At 41.6% G+C, this 16,272-nt stretch overlaps 1 protein-coding gene across 1 annotated transcript in view; it reads left to right on the forward strand.

Moving 5' to 3' along the window:
* Positions 1 to 8,575, forward strand: part of LOC128740957 (uncharacterized) — a 29,061-nt gene extending 20,486 nt beyond the window's left edge. The window contains exon 6 of the mRNA XM_053836533.1: positions 859 to 8,575. Coding sequence (XP_053692508.1) covers positions 859 to 3,330 — 2,472 coding nt within the window. The 3' untranslated portion in view covers positions 3,331 to 8,575. The remainder of the gene's footprint in view (positions 1 to 858) is intronic.
* Positions 8,576 to 16,272: the final 7,697 nt, after the last annotated feature.

Genomic DNA, 16,272 nt, shown 5'->3' on the forward strand with positions numbered 1-16,272 from the left:
AATTATCGGACCTAGTCTCGCACGAGACTTCGATAAGGAGATGGTCTTTCCTGCCTGCTATTCAACATTGCGCTTGAAGGTGTTGTAGATGAACGTCGATCAAAATGCGGAGCACAGTTTTTATTAAATCCAGTCAATTTATCTGCTTTGCCGACGACGCTCTGTAAACAGTCACGTTTCGATACCCGCTCGCCGGATCGCACCTTCATTAAGTATGTTGAATAACATACAGGTTCTCTTGCCACAACCCTCAACGCGATTCCAAGGGATTCGTGAGTGCCCCCGAAGTTCGCAAGTGGTAGCACATCACTCACTTTAGAGTAGCTTTGATCAGCCGCGTCAGTTTGTCCGAAGAACTGTTTACGTACATTATCTTCCACAGTTGTTCGCGCTCGAATGTATCGTACGCTCCCCTGAAATTCATGAAAATGTGATGCTTGTTCACATTATCCTCTCAACATTTGTAGACTTCTCCAACAAGTCAAATTTTCTAATACTTTGATACTGCACAACGAAAAATCTTGGGAATTGACGACGTCACAAAATCTGGAAGAGCACTTTGACTGTGAGTGATTTGTCATTTCAGCGACACAAAACTTTTAATCCAGAGTGTAGCTGCGAGTTGTTTTCTATAATTTTAGCAACGTTATATTACTGTTCGGATGATGTTATAAATAGAAATTTAGAAAAATTAAATAAGCGTAGTTTTCTTTGCATTTTATCTTTTGAGCAGCATAAAACCAAAACTATATTTTGTTTATTCATAAAAATTTCCTTTATTAAAAAAATTTCAATCTTAACTTGAAGAAGTGACCACTGAAAATAATTGTTCATATTAAATTTTTCTTCCACAACTAGGCCGCCGCCCTGAAGAAACGTCGAAGAAAACGCCGCAAGACGCTGTCTACCAGCATGGATTCCGAGGTTGGCCAATCCGAACCGCAACCATCATCATCATCAGTGGTATCTACTCAACTCCCATCATCACGCGATCATATCGTTGCGCAGCAAACGACCAGTGCAAACCCGGCGGTTGCTCCTGCTACCAGTGGCAGTCCGTCCGCGCTGCTGCATCAGATTATCAAGCACGAGCGGCAGGATTTTACCGACGACGATAACAATAACACTTCTGTCGGTATCGAAACGATGAAGCAACAGCAACAGCAGCAGCAGCAGCAGCAACCGCCTTTGCACCAGCAGCGCCATCCAAGTACAAATCTGAACTGTGATACAGGCAATGGAGTCTTAGCCGCAACGCCAGCGGTGGCAGCGTCAGTTGCGGGCAATGCAGTCACTGTCACCGGCCGGGAGATGCGTAGCCCTGCCGAGGAGTACAATATCTTTTGCAAAAAAGTTCGCCAGGCGCAACAGTTGAAAGCTGCAGCTCAGAATCAACCCTTGTCAATCATACCGAGCTCAAGTCTGAGACCGCCGAGCGCTGCAGCAAAGCGTGCAGCGTCGATAGCGCATTTAACCCGTCAGAAGCGCTTCCGAATGTTGCAACAGCAGCAGCAGCGAGCGATCGAGGCGCAAAACAATTCCGCTCCGCATTACGATGAAATGGGCAATTTGATCCTGATCGAGTCGCAAGATTTGGTGACCAGCAGTAAGGAGGATTTTATCATTCCGAGGGAACGGGTGATCAGCATTTGTAACATGGATAAGAATGCGCTGGATGACTACTTGAATTGTGAGGAAGAAAATTCACAGGATCAAGACCAGGAATTGTTGCAGTACTTTCCGGAGGAGAATAATCCTGATGGACCACCCGTAGGGCCAATGACGTCGTCATCAGGATCGAATGCTGTGTCCTCCGTTGGTCAGGCTGGGGGTGGTTATGGGGGAATATTTGACGATAGTGACACAAATTTAAAGCTATCGCAGTTAAGAAGCATGTTAGAGCAAAATATGGCACAATCTGGTGGCATAGATAAACCGCAGGTAGGTGGACAACTTGATGGTTTTGATGCAACTATCGGTGGGCAGCAACTGGGCTTGCAACCGGGATCAGCAGCAGCATCACTAGCCATGTTATCTCAACGTCATCATGGAAATGGTGTGGCTAGTACAGACGGAGCGTCGTGTACTAATATGGATACGAAAAAGAATTCCACTGGTGGAATGAAATTATCACTCGAAAACTGTTTCAATAATATAGGTAACGGTTCGGCGGTGGGGACGGCAGCAAATGGCGGAACTACTTTACAAAGTCCCAATGGACGACGAAAAAATTATAACTTTGTTCCAATTTCGGCCGGTCCGCAGTCTCCGCGGGTTCTACCGCAAGCTAGACAACCAGTCCGCAATGGCACCCCGAATGCTAGTCCGTTCGTTAGTCCAAGAAACACCCCAATACATCGCAAAACTAAACCTGCTAATAATGGCCTTACACTTAATATACTCCAGCAGAACCAGCAGTCTATCCAGCTATCTGGATACCAGCAACGTGCATCTTATATAAAGAACGAGCTTTCCGCCTCCGCTCCTCCCAGTCCTTCTCTAGCCCAAAACTACAGGTTTGGACTGAACCCAGGTCCGTTAAACACGAACACAATGCCCTCTTTTCAACCAATATGCAATCCTTCTACTCACATGCAGTCTCAGCAAAATTTGGTCAATTCACTGGAATCCCGCTCCAGTAGTGTACCTCTAATTCCCAATTACGATGGGTACAACCATTCCAACTTCACATCCGTTTCACAAACACCGGCTCCCTCCGAATGCGACGACTTCTCCGATCCAAACAACATCCTGGACATGCTGAACGAACCTTCCTCAAACAATCTCGCTCAGTCAATCAAACTAGAAGCATCCGACCCAATGATGTCCGATATTTTAGAAACGGATGACATATTTCCGAAAGCACCGTACAGCAGTGTGTCGCGTTCGGTTCCTTCAACACCGCTTCCCCATCAGATGTCATACAATCAAACAAACCCCAACTGTGCCGCAATGCTTGGATCAAACGGTCTTTCTTCTAAATCCCTTTTTGAGCTTCCCAAATCGGTGCCAACGACTCCGATTACCCTGAACAATGGTCGCGATCAACTATTCCAATACAGTCCGGAAACCCCGCGCGACTGTCTGATCAACGGGAATTCAATCGAGCGAGGAGGCGGTAAAATGACATCGTTCTATCAGCAGAATCAAACTGCTAACAACATTGCTGGAACCGATGGAACTTCGGTGAATGTTTCGGTAAAAGCTACCGACAACCCTGCTGCCCCACCGCCTTCCACCGGGTCCGGGACGGAGATGTCCGTTCTGGGGGAAGGAATCGAAAGCCTTACCGATGCCTTCATCGGGTCCGATACGCTACGATATCTGTAGAACAGCAAACTAAGGAGTAAGCAGACTGGTAGGTAGAAAAAACTAAGAACAGAGATTGTGCGTGATACGAAACCGCACGCGCCATATTCCGAGCCAGGGTACTCATTCACTCAGCAGCTTACATTGTGTCTACAAAGTGTACTTGTTTTATTAGCAATTTATTCTCCACGTGCCGTCGCTAAACCTAGAGGGGGGACCGTCGATCCCATACATATTTCCGCACTAGTGCAACAGCACCCGTAGATTGCGCGCATGATGCCGTTGCTCCCAGCCGGTCCCTGATGGTAGCTCGACGGTACATTTGTCCGGTGTTAATAAATGAAAAACTATGAGATTATTCGAAGCTCGTCAGTTTAGTGCAAACTCATGACAGAAAATATTTAACGCCATTTAAAAACTTTCTTAATAGGTTCCCAATTTGGAACCACGTTCGCACAGATTGCGCGTACCCTATCCTAACTATGGCCTTGAATAAGATGGTGCTCGCAAACTGCGCTATTTACTTGAACGTTTTGTGCATCGCATCTAACTAAAGCACTGCACAGACTGGTCTACGGCTCAAGCAAAAGATGACCAACCAGAGGAAAATGCTAAATAGTGCCGCGCCCTCATAGCGGTGCCACTAAAAAGACATTCGAACTGACTAGATTATTGGCGTGGGTGAGCGAAATGAAGAGAGATGAACAGGAACGAAAACAACTCTTGATTCGAAATACCATTATTTGTCTAATGATTTTGTTTTGCTGTAGACTAAAGAGTGTAATGCTGCTGATTTCAAAAACTAAATCATTGCATCACTAATCAGCGTTTTCTACTCTCTTACTCATCTAGGAACCAAATAGGCCTTATTATAATTAACACATTTTGAGGCTCAACACGTGTTAAATTGTGCCGACTGATTCGAACGTAAACCAGAGGCAGACAGACTGCCACATTGTGCCAGCGGGTACCCGTTCGTAAAGGATTACATTGTTGAATTAACATCAAATCAGCGGCGTGTTTACAATGTTTGTCAACCGACCACGGTCGCCTCCACTGCATATTGGAAGCGGTAGTTCGAGTACTGTAGTAAATTACACTTTGCCAACTAAGCCATTCTGAATCGTTGGACTTTCCCTGTTTTAGTTGTCTCAAGAATCTTGAGTTGATTCCATTGCCAAGTACTTTCACGTGTTTGACATAGTTTTAAAATTGTAAAGGTTTCCCAGACCAAAAGTGAAACATATTTTCTTATTCGTTTTCTAGCCGGAAATGGGACCGGCACAGCAGCCGTAGCCAATGAGAGCTTGCTAGTTTATTTCACTTTTCTAAAGTGTACTTTTATCGCTCGCGCGTGCGGTAATGTAAACTAGTGCCGGTGCACCTCGAACGTCAGTTCTGTCTGCTTGTAAATGCACTTTCCTGTGCATAGATCGCAATACCGCACCGCAATTCAGCGAAGTCGGCTGGCTGTTCGCATGACTATGACCTTGAACTAGAGCGAGTAGTTCATCGACTCGCAGCCATGTTGTGTGATGTAAAAGTTTACAGACTTGTACGGCCGTATGGCCGGCAGCAGCAGCCGCCAGCCAGCGGTTCTAAATAGATTTGCTAGTTTTCTAAGCGTGTGGCTTTTCAGTTTGATAAGAGTTTGAACGCCGTCGCCGCTGCTGGCTGGCATCTTACGGCGATTTTCAAGGCGACCGGTAGTATTATAATTTACATGATCTGCGTCATCTTGTTTATTTCAGAACAAGATATGATGACGTAGGATTATCCCCGCGTGTGCTTGTTTAGATATATTTTCCTTGGCTGTTGATTAGCATTAGATTATTTTTGAATTCAAATTGCCATCAAATCAGTATGAACTATTGTGATCATTCCTAAAATGAAAGATTTGCTTGACCTAACTCGGTAGAAAAATACTCAAACTAAACACTACGTTATGAAACTGACCTACCGACGGAACAAAGCTTTAGAGCGCACGAAAACCTTAAATTGGTGAATCATATGATAATTCCAACTTGATAATTAGTAACTAAAAAATCATAAAAATGATAATTAAGATTCATACGTAGCACATGTGGCCTAACTTGCGAGATTTAGAAGTCTCGGCAAAAATGATCAATATGCAATACTGATCCTAGCCTCGTGGAAAAATATTTGGAGCAAAAAGTAGTAGGTACCAGTTTTAGAATAGATACAATAATATTTCTTTTAATTCTGGCACTATCAGTTTATGTGACGTAACACAAAAATGCATTTTGCTTTCGACAGACCAAAAACATGTTTCGTCTGATTTTGCTGCAAATTAACTCACATTTCGTCGTCGTCGTCATCGTCAGCACAGAGGAGGGTCACGCGTTTGTCTCTTTCGTGCCTGTACCTTTCATGCTTTATTACCTAAACTTCAGTTGAACGCACTATTTTTAGGGGGAGCAGGACTGGAGCACTCCTTGATGGTTAAAAATGCAAGAGATAACATTCCAGTATTTCTAAGTTCAGATTACTGGGTGTTTAAAAAGCTCAAAAGCTATAAAAGTCTTCTTCAAACGTTTATTTAGAAGAACAATTTATTATTTTAAAGTTTTTTGCTCTTCGTTAGTTAGCTGGGTACATAAAATTGGGGAACATGATTTTACAATTGAAGTGTCTTTATACATGGAGTATGGTGTATGGATTGGAGGATTAGTGATCTGTAGACCGCCAGCTTTGTGCCGATTGGGAAACTACGCAACTTCAGCTGCCGCTAATCCGTAGAAAACTCCATTCGCGGCTGCAGTACGCCGTTTTACTTCACGGCTTTTGTCACATCTCACGAGCAAACCACTACTTCACATCGTTCCCCATCCAACTCCACCTCGGCACCAACACTATTTGCTCTCTTATGTTTCCTGCCAGTAACCGTGTACTTCGTTTTGGCGGTGTAATAAGTCCCAATCTCGCTGCTTCTCGTCTAAAAGGTTTAAAGCCCTCTTCTGCTCAACGGTTAATTCCGATATCGACGTCATCCGCAAAACAAAAAAGCATATGAGATTTCGTTATGATAGTTCCATTCCTTTCCACGTTGCTCTTCATGTTGTACCTTCCATGACAATATTAATTAGCTGATTAGAGAGTGCCTTCTCGAAAGCAGCTGATCCGCTATTCTGATGCATGATTTTGACTTTTCCAACGTCACACGAATCAGCGTAATAAGTTACATCGAAAAATCATGTTGTAATGTTATCTATCACAGCTCATTTCTGAGACTGAATCGTACACCGCCTTAAAGTCCACAAACAGAAGACGACGAGACGGAAGTATTCCTTCCTTTCGGTCTGCGCATTTGCATCTTCAATGATGATTTTCCCCTCTTCATACTTGCTTACTTGCTTAAGTGGCTTGCCATCCTAAGACAAAGCCTGTTGAACAAAGTTTCTCCATGTAACTCAGTCGAGGGCTACCACTCACCAATTCCTCGGACGCCGAGTACTCTCCGCCAGATCTCGCTCCACATGGTCTAACCTTCTTGCTCACTGTGCTCTATCTTTGCAGGATAGTCCGGTTGTTCGGCATTCTTGCAACATGCCCTGCCTATCGTATCCGTCTAGCTTTAGCCACCTTTTGGATACTGTGCCTCCATACTCTGTTCTCCTGTACGTCGCCGAAGATCGTTCTTAGCACTCGTCATTCGAAAACTCTGAGCACTCGCAGATCCTCCTCGAGCATTGTCCATGTTTTATGCCCGTAGAGAACAATTGTCTAATAAGCGTCTTGTACAGGGTTCACTTTGTACGGGGACTTTGTACGCTCGACCGTAATTGCTTGTGAAGCCCATAGTAAACACGACTTCCGCTGATAATACGCCTCCGTATCACGGCTGGTACCATTGTACGCCGTTACAAGTGAGCCAAGGTAGACAAATTCGTTGACTACTTCAAACTCATCGCCGTCGATCATTTTACTACTGCCTAAGCGGCGTCAGTCGGTCTCGGTTCCACCGGCCAGTTTGTTTGAGACGTATTTACCTTTAACTCGATTTTTTCTGCTTCGCACTTTAGTCTGGTGTACTGTTCAACGATCGCCACAGATGTGCTGCCGATAATATCCATGTCATCGGCAAAGCAGGCGACTTTACTGGATTTGTTGAAGATCGTGCCCGGTTTTCGGTTCATAACACCTTGCAGCGCCATGTTGAGCAGCAGGCATGAGAGACCATCATCTTGACGAAGCCCTCTGGATGATTCGAATGAACTTGACAGCCGAAATCCCAACACAGCGCTGTGTACCATCCATTGTAGATTTAATCAGTTTGATGAGCTTCCTGGGGAAGCTGTTCTCGTCCATAATTTTTCATAGGTCTTTCCGGTCGATGGTATCATATGCGGCTTTGAAGAGAACGAACAAATGGTGCGTGGGAACTCTGTATTTACGGCCCTTTTGGAGGATCTGCGGCAGTGTAAATATTTGATCCGTTGTAGACCGACCTTTGACAAAGCCGTCTTGATAAGTTCCCACAAATCTGTTCGCAAATGGTGATAGTACGCGGAAAATGATTTGGGACAGCACTTAATAGGCGGCATTGAGAACGGTGATCGCTCGGTAGTTCTCACAGTCCAACTTGTTGCCCTTTTTATAGATCGGGCAGATAACCCCATCTTTCCACTGCTCCGGCAACTATTCTGTATCCAGAATTCTTACAATTAGTCGGTACATACAAACAACTGGTCCCATTTTAATAAGCTCCGCTTCGATGCAGATACCATCTTTCCGAGCTGACTTGTTGTTCTTTAGCTGCATGATGACCTTCTTAACGTCGCCTATCGTTGGGGCTGGCACCTCTTCCCCGTTTGTTGCACCGTCGAAGTCGCTTTCCCTGCCGCCATGGTGTTCCGCCTGGGCGCCATTCAGGTGTTCGTCGAAATACTCTCCATAGGTCCTCTCGAATCTGTCGTACAACTCGTCCTTATGTAAACGTTGATTAGGCTGTGGGTGAAGCATTGGTCCTTAATTCTCAACACACATATGTGGTCATCTACAAATCTTCTGTACGGGAAACCCTTTCTCCGGAATTTTGCCACCAAACTTCCTGAATAGCAACGATCTCCACTCCAAATCGATGTACCTCTCGAGCAAGCAAACCAGCTCGCACTGGTTCATGGACTGGTCAATTGATCCATTCCGTATTCCAATTTCAAATTCTCCAATTCCGTGGTAAATGAAAGATTCTATATATTGCCTTACCGGGGTCGCGATACCTACACCCTGTCCCCTGACCCTGACCCTGACAGATACGTATTTCGCCTACGACTTGCAGGCTTCATCAGTATCTGTTTCCGAACTAGTTGTTTATTAGAACTAGAAGTTCGAAAACAGACACTGATAATTGGAAAGTTTTCTTTTTTATTTAATTTCAAGAAAAAAGAGCTTTCTAAAATCTACCGTCAGGGCAGGTAATTCCGATCAGCTCCTAATTCCGATTATTCAACCAAAGTACCATGGTTATAATGAAAATCCTCGTAGTCAAAGCTTATTGCCCTTGAGCTATGAATTTTAATTCAACTTTTAAAAATCGGTTGCTTTGGTTGAGTGATCGAAATTAGGTACTGATCGGAATTACCTGCATGTACGGTATATCAGCTAGTATTAGCAATTGAATCTTGCTTTGGTATAAACAAAGTATTGTGCGACTAGTAGATTTGTCGTTTTTGCTGCCAACTAACAAAATTCTTTGTTGGAACAGTCATTCATAGAAAATTATTTTGTTTATAAATTTCATGTGTTTTTATATTAATTGAAAACATATTTTTCCTCTGCACATTGTAAGCGTACATGGATTTTCATTGGTGCGCATATTTTAAAAAGTATTTCTCGCTACAAGACAGTCCAATAGATTTCTGTTTCGACATCGGGTTATTCACACAGTATTGAGTAATGGAAACGAAAATTTTGCAGAAATATTAACATACCTATGGTTTATCGTTAATTTTGATTTTTGTGATATTTTTAAGAAGCAAAGAAAATATGTACTACATCAGCCGTTAAATACCGAACGATTGCGAACCGTACATCAAGAATCTTAAAATTATTTAATTATCATAAATCCGTGTACTGTGATGCAACTTACTTACTTTACTTAGGTGGCTTGCCGTCCTAAGACAAAGCCTGTTGAACAAAATTTCTCCATGTAACTCGGTTGAGGGCTACCGCTCTCCAATTCCTCGGACACCGAGTACTCTCCGCCAGATCTCGCTCCACCTGGTCTAACCATCTTGCTCGCTGCGCTCCTGGTCGTCTTGTTCCTACCGGATTTGAGGCGAACACCATCTTTGCAGGGTAGTTGTCCGGCATTCTTGCAACATGCCCTGCCCATCGCATCCGTCCAGCTTTAGCCACCTTCTGGATACTGGGTTCGCCATAGAGCTGTGCGAGTTCATGGTTCATCCTCCGCCTCCATACTCCGTTCTCCTGTACGCCGCCGAAGATCGTTCTTAGCACTCGTCATTCGAAAACTCCGAGCACTCGCAGGTCCTCCTCGAGCATTGTCCATGTTTCATGCCCGTAGAGAACAACCGGTCTAATAAGCGTCTTGTACAGGGTGCACTTTGTACGGGGACTTAGTCTGCTCGACCGCAATTGCTTGTGGAGCCCATAGTAAGCACGACTTCCGCTGATAATACGCCTCCGAATCTCACGGCTGGTATCATTGTCCGCCGTTACCAGTGAGCCAAGGTAGACAAATTCATCGACTACCTCAAACTCATCGCCGTCGATCAATATACTACTGCCCAAGCGGTGTCGTTCGGCCTCGGTTCCGCTGGCCAGCATGTACTTTGTTTTAGACGTATTTACCTTTAACCCAATCTTTTCTGCTTCGCGCTTTAGTCTGGTGTACTTTTCAGCCACCGCCACAGATGTTCTGCCGATAATATCCATGTCATCGGCAAAGCAGACGAATTGACTAGATTTGTTGAATATCGTGCCCCGCGTGTTGATATCCGCTCGGTTCATAACACCTTGTAGCGCTATGTTGAACAGCAGGCATGAAAGACCATCACCTTGACGAAGCCCTCTGTGTGATTCGAATGAACTTGACAATCCACCCGAAATCCGAACACAGCACTGCGTACCATCCATCGTAGATTTAATCAGTTTGATGAGCTTCCTGGGGAAGCTGTTCTCGTCCATGATTTTCCATAGCTCTTTCCGGTCGATGGTATCATATGCGGTACTGTGATGCAAGCTCCGGCTTGAATGCAAATAAACAGCCACAAAATACTAAGCTGATTTTAGTGGAAAATTACCATCTCAACACATCCAACCATGCAGGCACAAGAACGATCACGCGCTGTGCTCATGAATTTCAGACTGTGCCCGCTGATATGCGTGTGTGCAATCTTTACTCGTGTTTCGTGGAGTGGTAACGTACACAATCTAATCTCGTACCTATTCAAAGAAAAATACACGGGCAGGCAGGCCGACTGATACTTCGAAAATTGGTAATCAATTTACATATTTCGAGTTTTAGGGTTCAAGCCCTGGGTTAAACTATTTTTATGTTGGCAATTTTGCAGTCCACTGCAGACCATCCACGGATTTCATGGAGTACTTCAGAGAGTAACTACTTCGCTTTACTGAATAGTTTCGAGATTCAGTAACTGGTTTCTTTACACGAATCGGCAGTTTATCACTTTTGTTTTTTATGTTAATTATTTTTAAATTTGAATTTTCAAATGACAGCTTCCCCAATGCTCGGAAAACGAAACATAACATGAAGTTTTTCTTTATGTGTGGTCAAGTTATTTCATTTGAAACATATTCAAAAGCTTTCGAAAATTTAAGCGATGTTTTTTTGCTATGGTTATAAAAATATGTTTTTTTATCGCTGAATCGCCCTGTTGAAAACAGGCACTAGGCGATCACAGGCGTGAAAATTGTACACACAGAAAAATGATGATAGTTTGAAACAACAATTACCTGTTGTTGAGTTCAACTTATATCATATTTTTTGAATCAAAAAATATTGTTTAAACTGAATTCATACTCCTTTTGCTTCTAATAGATCGTTTATAAACCCTAAAATTCATATTTTTGACCAAACCTTATTGTTGACCTAAAAGGTCAAACAGTTAGAATCAAAAAAATATCTGGGTTAACCCTCAATCTACAATATTTTTTGTTGAATTTATAGGTACAGAATTATTTTGCATTTACAATACAGAACAACAACATTTAGACGGCGTTTAGACCTTTTTGAACAGCGTTTCCCAATTGAGGGTTTGCCAAAAGTTTAGTTCGCTGCAGAACAGTATAAAGAATTCTGCCAGGCGGGGTTCGTGAACCAAAAAAAGTTGGAGATAGCTATTTTAGAACATTACACACAGTTGGTTTTGGCATATTTACCACTTTCACCAACTTCAATGCAGACCACTCTGGATTTTCAGGTATTTATCCAAGATTTTTTACGTCGTTCGAGTTCCACTCTGTACTGCTCCGCAACGTGATGGAATATTTTGACAAAACTTTCATTTGCAATGGTAGGAATCTCGCTAATTTGAGAAGTGCAAAAGCACAAACAGTACCGGATCGTAACGCAAAATCTGAAACGTTAGAAACGGTTAAAAATGATGTACAACGGTTTGCTGATCACATACGATTGCGTCGTAATAGATGATGAAAGATTTTCGGATAAATTCCTGAACAAGAATTTTATAACTCGTTCTAAAGGTCCACTATGGGCCAGAAATTAAAATTTAGAGACAAATATATTTGCGGTTAAACGGCATGTCTCAGCTTAATGTGGTCTTCGGCAACTTTTTGAATGAAAAATGATACATTTTTGAAGGGTCGAGAGCACTTAAAATTCAATTACACTCAATAACTTTGCACACGATTATTTTATTGCTTTCAAATGTTTTACGAAGTTATTCAGTACCGCCATCCGGGGTGAGATTGTGCCACGGGGGTGAGATTGGGCCAAAAATCAAAAATGTTTATTTGTGAAAATTTATTATATCTATAGAAACTGGTGACCTAAATTCAAGTTCAATATGAGCAAACTATTTAGCCCAAACAGGGCTTCAAAGTTCGCGATCAAAAATACTCGGAAATAACGCTTGTAAAAAATGTCCCCCATAAACCAACCCAAACAAGAAATCGCATCAACTTGCTATTTTGAAGGTATATAAACTAATCATTTACATTGTATTGAAAGGTTATTATGCGTTGGATAAGTTTTGATTACGAAAATAATATTTTTCGAAACTTTGTACTTTTCGAGCTTCATGGGGGTGAGATTGTGCCAAGCCATAATGATCGATCCTATTTGTGGATTTCACATACACAACAAAAATACGTCAGTATACACCAGTACACTCACATTCCTTACAATTGAGCACAATATTTTGACAGATTAGATTGCATCATCCATTTTAGAGCAAACAGCATCATATGTCTGCTGAATAATTTGAACTAATTTTTACTTTTTCTCTGGAAATTTCAGATACTTTGAATAAACACTCTAATATTATACCTCTAATAATATAATTATTATATTATACCGTATATAAACTACAAGTTTTAAGGAGGGGGAGGGGCGTGGGATGTTCTGCGGCTGCGGGTTCTCGAACACCCCTTCATATATCTCCCCTTTGTTAACCCTCGAAACGCTACTGGCTATATAAAGGCTATCCATTGAGTACGAACTCATTTTTAGTTATTTCAGACCTCCCCGGGTTATTTTCGTTCATACTTTTTGTATGATGCGTTGTTTTTGGCCGACCCCCTGTCCCTAATAGTCCGCTTATTTCATGGACGGCCCCATACGAACTACTCTATACTGATATTTATGTGCATTGTTTATAAACATGCCAATGTTCACTGTTTAGATTTTTAGCCTAACTTTATCTTCTTGGCACAATGTCACCCCCTAGAAGGGGGTTAAATTGCGTGTATACTGAGCTAAAGAACAAAAACATATGCTTTTTTGGCACTATCTCGCCCCGGATGACGGTATGTTGAAATACATATTTTCTGTGAAGACTGTTTGACGCTAGGACGCATATTTATTAAGTTACTAGCTGACCCGACAAACTTCGTATTGCCACAAATTAACCTGTGTTGTACATAAATCATGAATCTCGGATGATCTTTGTCACTTCTCGAGTTTTGCAAGCCCCCCAGTGGGCGGCGCTTCCGACGGCGGGTCACCGGCAACACTCGCGACCGGCTCGTCCTGAATGATCTAGTGTTACTATAGATAGTTTTTGTGGTCTTGTTATTGATTAATGTTTTATGGAAGAGTCTCGAATTTCTCGAGTTGGATTAGTTTTTGAGTTTCGCAAAAATTTCTGTTTTATTTGTATGAGAGTCCATATCCCCCTACCACAGGGGTGAGAGGTCTCTAACTATCATAAAATAAATTCAAGACTCAAAAATCTCCTACATGCTAAATTTGGTTCCATTTGCTTGATTAGTACTCAAATTATAAGGAAATTTGTATTTCATTTGTATGGGAGCCCACCCTCTTAAAAGGGAAAGGGGTCGTAACACACCACAGAAAAAAAATTCTGCCATCTAAAACTCTCACATGCCAAATTTGGTTCCATTTGCTTGATTAGTTCTAAAGTTATGAGCAAATTTGTATTTCGTTTGAATGGGAGCCCCCCCCCCCCTCCTAAAAAGGTAAGAAGTCCTAATTCATCATGGGAAAAATGGTTGCCTCGAAAAACACCCACATGCCAAATATGGTTCCATTTGCTTGATTAGTTCTCGAATTATGAGGAAATTTGTATTTCATTTGTGTAGAAGCCCCCCCTCTTGAAGTGTGGAAGGATCCTAATTCACCGTAGAAAATATTTTTGCCTCCAAAAACCTCCACATGCCAAATTTGGTTCCATTTGCTGGATTAGCTCTCGAGTTATAAGGAAATTTGTATTTCGTTTGCATAGGAGCCCCCCCCTCTTAAAGTGGGGAGGGGTCCCAATTCATCATAGAAAAAAATTTTGTCTTCAAAAACACACACATGCCAAATTTGGTTCCATTTGCTTGATTAGTTCTCGAGTTATGAGGAAATTGGTATTTCATTTGTACAGGAGCCCCCCCTCTTAAAGTGAGGAGGGGTCCTAATTCAACATAGAAAATTTTCTTGCCCTCGAAAACCTTCACATGCCAAATTTGGTTCCATTTGCTTGATTAGTTCTCGAGTTATGAGGAAATTTGTATGGAAACCCCCCCTCTTAAAGGGGAGAGTTATAATTCCCCTTATAAAGAGGGGAGGGGTCTCAAATTACCCTAGAATAAATTCTTGTCACCGAAAACACCCACATGCCAAATTTGGTTCTATTTGCTTGATTAGTTCTCGAGTTATGCAGAAATTTGTGTTTCATTTGTATGGGAGCCCCCCCCTCTTAGTGGGGGGAGGGGTTTCTAACCATCACTAAAACCTTTCCTGGCCCCAAAAACCTCTACATGCAAATTTTCACGCCGATTGGTTCAGTAGTTTTTGATTCTATAAGGAACACAGGACAGACAGACAGACAGAAATCCTTCTTTATAGGTATAGATAAAATGTCTTCAGCCAAAATATTCCTCTTTTATATGCAAAATATTTTCTAGAACATCACATTGAGCTGTCTGTTGAAATAAACATGTTACAAGAAGAAATGTGATTTGAGGGGTCGTTTATAAACAAAGGTCTATTGCTAAAAATGGGTAAAAGGTAGAAGTTTGATATCTTCAGAAAAATTACTTGAAATTGGTTTATCTTTAATATTTTGAAACCAAAAAGGTAAAAAAAAGTTTACTCAAAAAGTTACTACATAAATTGTTGTTTAAGTAACGCTTAAATATTGGACGACCGCTTTAAAATATTCATCAATTTTTTATTCAAAAAGTTGCCGAAGACCACATTGAGCTAATACATGCCGTTTAATCACAAATATTTTTGTTCCGAAATTTTTATTTCTGGCTCATAGTGAGGTGTAGTGGCCCGGTAGACTGCAAAATAAAACAGAGGTCAAAGTTTTTGAAAAAGTTCTTCGTTTGCTAAGAAATCTTTAGCTGTGGATTGAAAACTGATGCTTTCGTAACTTCTGGAAATAGTTCCAAAATTGGTGGCTCGTAGGAACTACCGGGGAGATTTACAAACAGAAGTGCCTTCAAAAGAGAATAGTGGTACAACGACAATAGCGGCACGGTGGCTCTCAAGAAGCGGAATCCGGTCAGCATCGCAGAGCTAAGGGTGGTTGACTTTACACAATTACTGTAACAAGATTTTCTTGTTCGATTTTTTTCATATTCTTCTCTACTGTTCTCAATCTTATAACAGTGATAAAACATTTAAATTATTTTTTACATAAATTTTCATACAAAATCGAGAACTACCTTCAGAGCTAATATGACATCCTTTACATACCGTATTATCATATGTTACGAGAAGTCTGATCTACAAGCGACTAGATGTTTCGTGTGCCTTTGCGTAAATTATTCCTGTGGACAAGTTATTTGAAAGTCAAATAGTTTGCGATTATAGATATTCCGCTTGAAAGTCTGACTATCACAAGTAACTAGAATCTATCGGGTATAGATTTATACTTATTTGTTATGCCGCATAGAAAATTCAAATAAATAAATCAAATGGGTGGATGGAGTTTATTGAGCATTTTAATTCGTGAATACTAAACCGATTGAATTAACAGAACATTTTTTGCTATCGGTTTGGTGAGATCGTAGAACAGGTGCGAGAAGGTATCTTTAAAACAGTCAATCAATCATTTGGACAATCACAAGTTCAATTTCAAAAACAGAAGCATATGAATAAAGGATCGATATTTAATATTTTGAGATGCATTAAAACTGATGGGGCATGAAATTAGTAAAATACTTTCGATCTTTTTTTCGAGGACATCTCATAACATGAACAAAATAACCTGCTGAGTGAATGGTACCTTGCGGGGAATAAATTAAATAGTAAACACATTT

The sequence above is a fragment of the Sabethes cyaneus genome, chromosome 3 (assembly GCF_943734655.1).
Source record: "Sabethes cyaneus chromosome 3, idSabCyanKW18_F2, whole genome shotgun sequence".
Classification (NCBI taxonomy): domain Eukaryota; kingdom Metazoa; phylum Arthropoda; class Insecta; order Diptera; family Culicidae; genus Sabethes; species Sabethes cyaneus.